The sequence below is a fragment of the Eptatretus burgeri genome, chromosome 8 (assembly GCF_056783735.1).
Source record: "Eptatretus burgeri isolate ZD-2024b chromosome 8, Ebu_testis_v1, whole genome shotgun sequence".
Lineage (NCBI taxonomy): Eukaryota > Metazoa > Chordata > Myxini > Myxiniformes > Myxinidae > Eptatretus > Eptatretus burgeri.
The window spans coordinates 105,793,485-105,804,166 of NC_140968.1; the positions used below are offsets into that span (position 1 = coordinate 105,793,485).

Below are 10,682 nucleotides of genomic sequence, written 5' to 3' on the forward strand. Positions count from 1 at the left end.
CTAATCAATTCGTCCGTATCGTCAGCACTCTGACGTGAAACCCCTTTACCTGAATTGGTGCCGTGCTGAAACGGATCTTGCGATTCAGTTTGGGCGGTTCCTCCTCATCAGAAAGACCAGGAACCTCCATGTAGTGCCGCCTTTCTTCCAAGGATGTGGTATTACAAATGGACGCGGCCTCTCCATCGGTGGAACCACGTGTCACAGCCTCAGTCAGCGTAACCTTGGCACAACAAACACAAGCTCGTGATCCAAGGACACCATCTTGATATTTTGTAAAACATCAAAGTTAGCAATATGAACTATTGAAGAATGAATGAGATACCTCGATGTTCTTTTCAATCCAGTGTCCGGGAGAAGGTTCAGCCTCGACCGAACACGACGGATGTGACGACTCCTTCTGCACCTCGACCACGTTCACACGTACAATTTCCTCATTATCAAGGTCCTTTGAAGGAACTTTGTGCTCGCAGCTCATTAAGTCTTTAGAAGACTCCTGCTCATCAGCAGAGCTCGATTTCTCTGCAGAAAGAGCATCGTAAGAAGGCTCAACTGTAACCCGGGTAACATCAGGAGAAGCGGTCCCTCTGGTTGGTGGAAGGAGACAGAAGGAATCCAGAGATGACTGAGGACTCAATTCAGAGACCTTCTCCTTATCGGCACTATCAGGTAAAACAGCAATGCCACTACTACCTGTGCTGTGCTCTGAATCATTCTCAAAAAAAGGACCTTCACCACCGGCTTTTGGTAGGATTCCCTGAAGACGTCGTGCCAAGGCAGCCGCTGTACCGGCGTCCAATCGCTGCTGCTCACCGGGTTCAAACGCCACCGCAAGCTGTCCGACTGTTGGAGATACGGCTTCAGCACAGGGACTGGTCAACAGACTGTCCAGAGATTCTGTGCTACCCTTCAACACAGTGCCGCTGAGAGTGCTACGCAGGTCCAGTAAAACGTTGTCTCGTGGCAGTTTGCATTCCTTCCGAGAAGATGATGACGATGACGACGACGACGACAGAGGTCGACAGAGAGCCTCACGCGCAGCTTCATTTTTCTTCTGCTCAAAAATCTTCCGCGTTTCCGAGAATCGCTCCGAGACGACGGCGACGTCCGTTCGACGACTCCTCTCACGGACACGGCCCGCCCGACAAGCCAGAGGTTGGACTTTACTCCAGTCCTCACAAGCAGCACCACGAGTAGGTGACGGTGGAGGAGCTACGAACGCCCGAGCACCGATCTTGGTAGTTGCGAGACGGGTCGGTTGAATCTGCTCCGGCGATGTTTGTTCCCCGTCCAAGCTACCGCTACCTTGCATCGCCATGAACATGTTCTTGATGCGACTGACGTTTGAACCGTACTTCCGATTTTGCCGCTGCTCGGCCGTCTCACTCCGCCCGACGGGAGAATCGGCACTATTCGGCCCTCCTTCATCTCCGGCCTCGGCCTCCTGACTCGGGCCGGCGTGATCAAAGGAGCGCTTGATCGCCTGGAACTCGGTTCGATAGGCATTCCTGTGAGGAGAAGCACTTCGCAGGGAAGTCCTTTCACGACTGCCTCCACTCTCCGTCTTGATCATTGCAGCACCAAGGTCCGTCTGACGCCCGATGAGGAATTCTGAGGGACGTGGGAATGTTTATCGGTGGAAAGTAAGAAGCCATAAAACCTTCGACCGAAATCAAACACTGGATAAAACCAAAATACATCACCACGGTCTTATGTGCCTTTATAGCCGGCCGAGCCAGAGGCAGGGACCCTTATGATCGACGAACCCACTGGCGTATAGTGTGTGTGAGTGTGAGTGAGTGAGTGTGTGTGTGCCCAGGTAGGAGGGAGGAAGGGGTTAAATTGATGAAAAAAACATGAAAAAAAACATCATGTATCTACAAATGATGAAGGAGGTGCGGCACCGAGGGGGAAGTGTGCAATGTGGAGAAAGGGAAACAAGTTTAAGATAGAGGAGATAAAGGAGCGGGAAGAGGAGCACGTGTGGAGCATATGATGGGGAGGAGAGTGGGTGGAAGGGACGGGGAGGGGAGGGGAGGATAGGGAGGAGAGTGGGTGGAAGGGACGGGGAGGGGAGGAGGATGGGGAGGAGAGTGGGTGGAAGGGACGGGGAGGGAGGGGAGGATAGGGAGGAGAGTGGGTGGAAGGGATGGGGAGGAGGAAGGGAGGATAGGGAGGAGAGTGGGTGGAAGGGATGGGGAGGGGAGGAGGATGGGGAGGAGAGTGGGTGGAAGGGACGGGAGGAGGGAGGGAGGATAGGGAGGAGAGTGGGTGGAAGGGACAGGGAGGGGAGGGAGGATAGGGAGGAGAGTGGGTGGAAGGGACGGGGAGGAGGAAGGGAGGATAGGGAGGAGAGTGGGTGGAAGGGATGGGGAGGAGGAGGGGAGGATGGGGAGGAGAGTGGGTGGAAGGGACGGGGAGGGGAGGGGAGGATAGGGAGGAGAGTGGGTGGAAGGGACAGGGAGGGGAGGAGGAAGGGGAGGAGGAGGGGAGGTTGGGGAGGAGAGTGGGTGGAAGGGATGGGGAGGAGGAGGGGAGGATGGGGAGGAGAGTGGGTGGAAGGGACAGGGAGGGGAGGAGGATGGGGAGGAGGAGGGGAGGATGGGGAGGAGAGTGGGTGGAAGGGATGGGGAGGAGGCGGGGAGGATGGGGAGGAGAGTGGGTGGACATGATGGGGAGGAGGGGGAGGGTTGGGGTGGGAGAGGGGATCATGTTGAAGAATTCACCATATTTGGTACGTAATAAATGTACGGCTCAAAAAGACGTGAAAACCTCGATCTTGAGGGAATGTAAATGTGATTGTAACACACAGAGCAAGCAAGGCCTTCAGGCTGGTTACCTGACAATGGTGAACAGGTAACCACCTTGGCTCGAAGGCTCCACACGTGTGAAGGACAACGGTCCAAGCCGTGGAGCCCCGTCGGTCCCGAAACGCCGCACGGACGGTCGTGCACACCGCCGATCGCCGATGAGGGCCCTCAGTTTGCCGACGCGGCGGTTTGCATCGTTTTTACACACCGGGATATCTGGCGCCTCTGACGACCGGACCGCGTCGGTGGGGATCGGGCTCCGGGGACACGCATTGCCGACCCCTCCGGATCACTGTCCCTCGGCGTCGGTCAGACGCATCGCGGTCGCTCGGCGGAGAGGAGACCTCTCGTCCCTTCACCCTCTCACTGCTCACACCGCCGCGCACAAAGGAACCGGTGTGCAGAATGCACGTTGGGCCGAGGCCGACAACGAGCCGGAGCAGGTCGCTCCTCCCCTTCCTCCTCGCTCCTCCCCTTCCTCCTCGCTCCTCCCCTTCCTCCTCGCTCCTCCCCTTCCTCCTCGCTCCTCCCCTTCCTCCTCGCTCCTCCCCTTCCTCCTCGCTCCTCCCCTTCCTCCCCTTCCTCCCCTTCCTCCCCTTCCTCCTTCCTCCCCTTCCTCCCCTTCCTCCCCTTCCTCCTCGCTCCTCCCCTTCCTCCTCGCTCCTCCCCTTCCTCCCCTTCCTCCCCTTCCTCCCCTTCCTCCCCTTCCTCCCCTTCCTCATCGCTCCTCCTCCCTCAATCATTTCTTCCTCTCCTCCCTCATTCATATCCTCCTCTCCTTCCTCAATAATTTTTTCCTTCTTTCATTTGCACATAATCGTCATCCGCTCCGTGACTCACTCCTATTCTATTTCTCTTGAAACATCGTCTTCCTTTCATTGGGACGTATGGCAGGACGTAAATATATATATCTATATGTCACTCCCTTCAGAATTTGAGTCAACAGAGAAGGGTGGGATTTGGTCAGAGAGGACCTTCAAACAGCCTCGATGGAGATGGATGGGATTTGGTCAGAGAGGACCTTCAAACAGCCTCGATGGAGATGGATGGGATTTGGTCTAAGAGGACCTTCAAACAGCCTCGATGGAGATGGATGGGATTTGGTCAGAGAGGACCTTCAAACAGCCTCGATGGAGATGGATGGGATTTGGTCAGAGAGGACCTTCAAACAGCCTCGATGGAGATGGATGGGATTTGGTCAGAGAGGACCTTCAAACAGCCTCGATGGAGATGGATGGGATTTGGTCAGAGAGGACCTTCAAACAGCCTCGATGGAGATGGATGGGATTTGGTCAGAGAGGACCTTCAAACAGCCTCGATGGAGATGGATGGGATTTGGTCAGAGAGGACCTTCAAACAGCCTCGATGGAGATGGATGGGATTTGGTCAGAGAGGACCTTCAAACAGCCTCGATGGAGATGGGTGGTAGTTGGTCTAAGAGGACCTTCAAACAGCCTCGATGGAGATGGGTGAGATTTGGTCTTAGAGGACCTTCAAACAGCCCTGATGGAGATGGGTGAGATTTGGTCAAAGAGGACCTTCAAACAGCGTCGATGGAGATGGGTGAGATTTGGTCAAAGATGACCTTCAAACAGCCTCAATGGAGATGGGTGAGATTTGGTCTAAGAGAACCTTCAAACAGCCCTGATGGAAATGCAGAGACGCATTTCAGATGATTATCACGTTTCTGATTTTTTGGAAATCAGCAAAAATTACCGTTCGGCATAAAAAGGTGCAAAAACAGACGCTGCAACAACAGACCAATCAGCCTTCTCCAAATCATCAGCAAGGTTATGGAATCCATCATCGCTTAAGACATTAAATCCTTCCTCTTCTCCAACAGACTGGTTTCCAATCAGCAATTTGGTTTCAGACCAGGTCACTCTACCCTGGATATGATGCTTGTGCTCTCCCAACAATGGATGGAGGTCCTCACTGCCAGACGTGTAATCATTGCCGTATCCCAATACATATCACATGCTTTTGACATGGTCTGGCACCCTGCCCTGCCCTGCTCACCAAACTCTCTTCTTTTGATATCCAAGGCCATCTCCACTCATGGCTCGCAGACTTCCTCTCCTGTCGCAGTCAACGTGTGGCCCTAAATGGAGTTCTTTCATTCCCCCTTCCTGTCCAGGCTGGAGTTCCTCAAGGTAGCGTTCTGGGCCCTGTTCTTTTTCTGGTTTTCATCAATGATCTCTCCGACTCTCTGGAAAATCCTCTATATCTCTTTGCTGATGACTCCACCCTCTGCCGTTCCATCGGTCATTCCTCAGACCGGCAAGCAGCAGCTTCTTCGCTCACTGCAGATCTGGATAAAATCACAAACTGGTCCAACACGTGGAAAATGTCTTTCAATCAGGACAAATCTCACACTCTCACTATGTCTCTCCGAAAGGACTGTTTGGAAACCACCACCTCCCCCCCCCCACCACAATCTACTTTCTCAATAATCCTCTTGAAGAAGTCCTTTCATTTAAGCTTCTGGGTCTCACTATGTGCCATGTTCTTTCCTGGGAAAGCCATATCTCCAAGATGGCCTCCAAAGCCAGTCACCGACTGGGAATCCTCCATCATGCAAAGTCCTTCCTCGACCCACCTGAGCTCCTGACTACATACAAAGCTTTAGTCGGCAGCCTGATGGAGTACTGCCCTCGCCTCTGGGCTGATGCTCCTGCCTCTCACCTTTCTCGGCTTCACGCTGTGGAAACCAAGGCATTTTGGATCATTTGTATGTCCCGCGATGAAACCGAGTCTTTGAGTCTCTCACTCTCTCTCCAAAGGCAGAGCGGTGGTCTGTCTGTGTTCTACCATCTCCTCTCCATCCTCCCCTCCTCCTTTGCTCTGTATGAAATATGACCCCCCCCCTACTTCCCACCCATATTTCCGCAGGTTGCTCAAGGTCTGCCAGCAGACCCTTCTTCTTGTAAAATGACCAAAATCAAGAATCACTGCTCTCCTTCACTCTTTCATTTTTATTTATTCTCACGTTTAAAACAAACTCCCAAACTCTCTTCAATCCCACTCTTCCCTCCAGGTCTTCAAAACAGTTGTTCACCACCATCTCTTATCTTCCCCCTTCCAAAACCATGATCTTTTCTACCCCCGTTCATCCACCCCAAACCCACCTCCTTCAAATTCCTGCTTTCCTCCCTGCAAGTTCCTGTCGTGTAAGGACCTGAAAGTCCCTGTAATATCCATCTTGTATACCCCCATGTTCCCCGCCCCATCCCTCTCTCTTCCACAAATCTCCTCGCGTCTCTGTTCCACACTGTTTTGTCCTTCCCTCTCCCACCCCTCCTCTCCTGCTCCCCTTGTTGTACGTTCTGTGTGCTCGCTCTCACTCAAGCCTCGACAGTGTGTCGAAAGAAAAATAAACTCCAAGAAAGTGCAAAGAGTGAAAATTGGCTGTTTGGATGAATTAAAACACCCCCTTTTGAAGACACTTTTCAGAATTATTTAATTATATCCTTTCTCAGGCGCTCCTCGGCCACTGCTCTCTGAGGTCTTGACATATCCTGGGCATCCTCGCTCAGGTCTTAATTCGCCATTTTATTTGGCCTGCTCAACCACGCCTTTATTTGGAACTGGCCTCAGTGATTTCTTAATGATAAAGTTTTTTTTTTTCATTTTCCACAATCATATTATCAAATGCCCGTTCATTCTAGCTACGAATCGCTGGGTACATTGCAATGCTTATAAACACCCGGAGACACCAGGGTTTGTGGCTTTATTTCATTTCCGCACATGCCATAACCTCGAGAATCTCTTAAATTAAGGCGAATTACAAAATTTAAGCTCCAGAATCGAAATTAGCAGCAGTTCTGACTCCTGAAATAAGTTTATTTGTCCAATTCAGACATATTTGACATTTTGGAATCTCCAGGAGGTGTGTGCTTAATACGACGGTTCGGTGATTGCTCATCGCTTGACAAGCCAGCCGTTCCTTATCAACCGTTTCATTGGAGTGCTTGCTTGAGTGCTTCAGCCACTTGTCGAGCACTCTTCAAGCTGTTTGGTTGTTCGTTTCAATAAAAGTACTTGTGCTTTTACAAGTACAGATTGCAGGCTTGTACTTTTACAAGTACAAAAGTAAAAGTACAGATTGCAGGCAATGATGTGCTATTGCTGACTGGGTCACCTTTCCAAGCCTAATTGCTCTATCATGTTCATCTAGTCGTTGTTTCAAGTTCCTTCCAGTTTCACCAATGTAGACTTGGAAGAAGAAGACACTAACCAAGAAAGTGACCCCGATGACTTCGACCAAAAAGAGCATCAAGCTGGATGGAAGGCCAGCACATGATACCGAATTGATCTACACCCGAGTCATCAATATCCCTGTATTGTTGGAGACATATATCAAGGATGTCTTCTCTTACGAACTGTCCCCTGTCCCAGCCTCCTTGTTTAATGAGAGCGGTGCGATGCAGGCTCAGTCGAAAGCAATCCTGAAGACGAAACTCCAAGTTGAGCAATCAAGTCGAATCCAAGGTGTTCCAGATGCTGTCCTCATCGATGGATGTGCCATGTTATGGACTGTACATTGGCCCACAAACGATACAGTTGAGGATTATGTGATCAACTTCATGGGAACCATCAAATACCACCTGGAGTGTTGTGACGTATACCTGCTTTGACATGTACATCAAAATCAGCACGAAACAAATGACGAGATCCAGTCGCGCAGGTCATGATTCAAGTCGAAAACATCAACTCAACTTACACACAACACTTCCATCGCAAAAGTGGTCCTAAATGTAGCCTACAACAAAGTACAACTGATCGATTTGATCTGTCAGTAACTGATGACCCACGTTGTGGACAACCAGACCAAACTGGTGATTACCAGAAAAGATCCGACACCAGGACAAGTATGGAACAATTCCACTCTCCAGAGATAGGATCTGAAAACACACCATGAAGAAGCAGATGTCATCATCATCCATCACTTAGTTAGAATTGTGTCAGGTATCAGTGGTGACTCACACATCAAAGTGGTCTGTGACGATACAAATGTCTTTGTCCTGTTGATTCATTTCTACCTCGAGGAAAAGATGACTGTGGATGTCAGCATGGAGAGTCCATGTGCTGGGAGGGCGAACGTAGATACTGTATTCGCCAAACAGCACTGAAACACAAAAGCATCACCAAATATCCACCTGCTGGACATGCTGTGACCGGATTCGATACTGTTTCGTATTTGTTTGGCATTGGAAAGGCCAGAGCGCTGAAGGTACTAATGGGCGGACATCATCCCACCTTACTTGGTCAGCTAGAAGCAGACTAGGAAAGAATGATATCTGCGGCAACTACCTTCATTGCTGCCTGTTATGGTTCCAAAGTCGAAGGTGATATTTCCACACACCAGTTGTGGAAGTTTAAGATGGCCAACTCCAAGATTACCTCTGCTCCGAAATTGAAGTCGTTGCCTCCATCACATGATGCCTTTGTTCGACATGTACATCGCGCTCATCATCAAGTCATTATATGGAAATCGGCCACTCAGTCAGACCCTGCGAACTTGGATCCCATCAAGTATGGATGGCAAGAAGGTGAGGACGGTGTCACGTTGTGTCCAACCACATGTCCACCTGATGTGTCTGCTGCACCAGTCACCATTCTGCAGCTGATCAAGTGTGGATGCTCCACCAGCCGGCCATGTTCCACCAGGTGTGGTTGTGTGGCAGCACAGATGTCATGTTCGATGTTTTGCAGTTGTCTGGTCGATACAACAGTCTGATCCAGCATTACAAGGGCAGTAGCTGCTAATCACGACGACGATGACGAAGATTGAACATAATGCAGAACATTACATCCTTTACAAAGTTAATATTTGTTTGCCGAAAAATAAAAGGTAATTTCAAAATCATATCCATGTACATACTTACTTTAAGACATAACCCAAAGTCATAGTCAACTATCCGCATGTATCCGGATATATTTGTGTACAAGTCGTATTCCAATATAATCATCAATTCATTGATCATTGCAAGTAAGTTACTTCACCCGTCATTGACTGTTATTGTACGTAGTATTAATATTTGAGGGTTCATCAAATTCAATTTCTTCGTCGAAGTGATCAGTGGAACTGCAAAATAGCAATTTTTCATATTAAAATGGTGGCCATCTTGATAATATGAGACGGGTCTTATATATATATATACCTTAAATTTTATCATTATCGGATTCCTTGACCATGAAAACATAGTCGTAGACACCAAAATTGTGTTAGTAAGTGCATTAGAAGTGAAGATTTAGACCAACACAGAATTTATCGAAAGTCGGTGGTGGCCATTTTGTTTTTCGCCTCCAAAAAAAAATCCTCAAGGGTGTGAGTCCCCGCTGATTCACACCTTGGTACCCCGCTGATTCTGATTCAGGATAGCTCAGAGATGATGAATCAACCAAAAAAAAAAAAAAAAAAAAAACAACTTCATAATGACGTCACAACATGCTTTTCACATTTCCACTGGACTAATGCGAAACAACAACACAACACTCTCCATATCTATATCTGTCTCTATCTCTCTCTTTGTTCACCATGTGACCTTTTGTCATCAATTTTCAACAAAGCCTTATTTTGAGAATATGGAGAATACAAATTAATAATTTGGTCAAAAGGTCAAAGCCACATAAAAGTCAATTTTCATCCGATTCACCTGAAATTTGAACATGCTTTGCATATTGGTTCACCAATAAAACTCCACAAGCCCATTGTTTTGAGATCAAAAGGTCAAGGTCGCCTAAAATCGTCAATCTATTTGTATTCTTACCTCCGCCACCGAAGGTGAAGGAGGTAATGTTTTGACCCCTATCTGTCTGCTTGTTACTCGCAAAACCGAAGATTTTTCAAGTATATTGATCAGTCGATTTTGTTATTCTGTCTGTCTGTTTGTTTATTGCCTACAGGTCAAAATTTTAAACCGATCTTCACCAAACTTCACCACATGTTAGAGTTTGTCATAATGAAGAAGCCTATGTTTTGTTTGAGGTCAAAAGGTCAACATAGGCCAAAGGTAAACAAAGGTGTTATTTCTAAAATCCTCAATTTTCATGATTGACTTGAAATTTGAAGAGAATTTATATTTCAGGTCAACAAATTCAACCACCAATTATTTTTCAGGTCAACATCGGCCAAAGGTCAACCACTAAGGTGCGATTTCTAAAATCCTCAATTTTCATCCGATTGACTTAAAATTTGAAGAGCATTTATATTTCAGGTCACTGAATTCAACTAGCCAACTATTTTTGAGGTCAAATTTGTTTTATGGATTTTGCAAGTATCGTGCCCCGCACGATGTGTTCTTGTTTGTTTGTTTGTGTGCAGGATATCTCAAGAAGTTGTGGACGAATCCGGATGAAATTTTGTGGACAGGTTGTGTGTGTGACAAGGACGAACTGATTAGATTTAAGTGAAGATGTGGATCCGGATCCGACAACTGGAATTTCTAAGCAATTCTTCACTATTGAGAGATAGGGACAAAAACGATACATAGCATGATATCTCAAAAAGTTGTGGACGGATTCGGACGAAACTTGGTGGACATGCTGGATGTGTGACACGCTGGAAGAATCAATTCGATTTTGGTGAAGATCTGAATCCGGATTTGGATACGAAGATTATTTAATTTTTAAAGTGATTCTTTACCATTGAGAGATGGGGCCAAAAACGATATATAGCATGATATTTCAAAAATGTATTGTGCCTGAAATGTTGTCGTGGATCAGGCATTACGTGGCGGAGGTATGTTCTCTACTGAGCGCCCCTTCTCGTCTTTTAGCTCGCCTGTTCGAAGAACAGAGAGCTATTGCGATACGCCCGGCGTGAGCGTCAGCGTGAGCATAAGTGTGAAAATGTTAAAATTTTTGGTG

General features: G+C 48.1%; 1 protein-coding gene across 5 annotated transcripts in view; it reads right to left on the minus strand.

Annotated features, from left to right (window-relative positions):
• LOC147022485 (neurabin-2-like) overlaps window positions 1–3,292 on the minus strand; it is a 262,931-nt gene extending 259,639 nt beyond the window's left edge. For all 5 annotated transcript variants that reach the window (XM_085893427.1, XM_085893426.1, XM_085893425.1 and 2 more), the window contains exons 1-3: window positions 2,840–3,292; window positions 326–1,611; window positions 50–223 (exon numbers count right to left, since the gene is read on the minus strand). In XM_085893427.1, the coding sequence (XP_085749553.1) occupies window positions 50–223; window positions 326–1,573 (1,422 nt within the window). In that variant the 5' untranslated portion in view covers window positions 1,574–1,611; window positions 2,840–3,292. The remainder of the gene's footprint in view (window positions 1–49; window positions 224–325; window positions 1,612–2,839) is intronic.
• Between the last annotated feature and the right edge of the window lie 7,390 nt (window positions 3,293–10,682).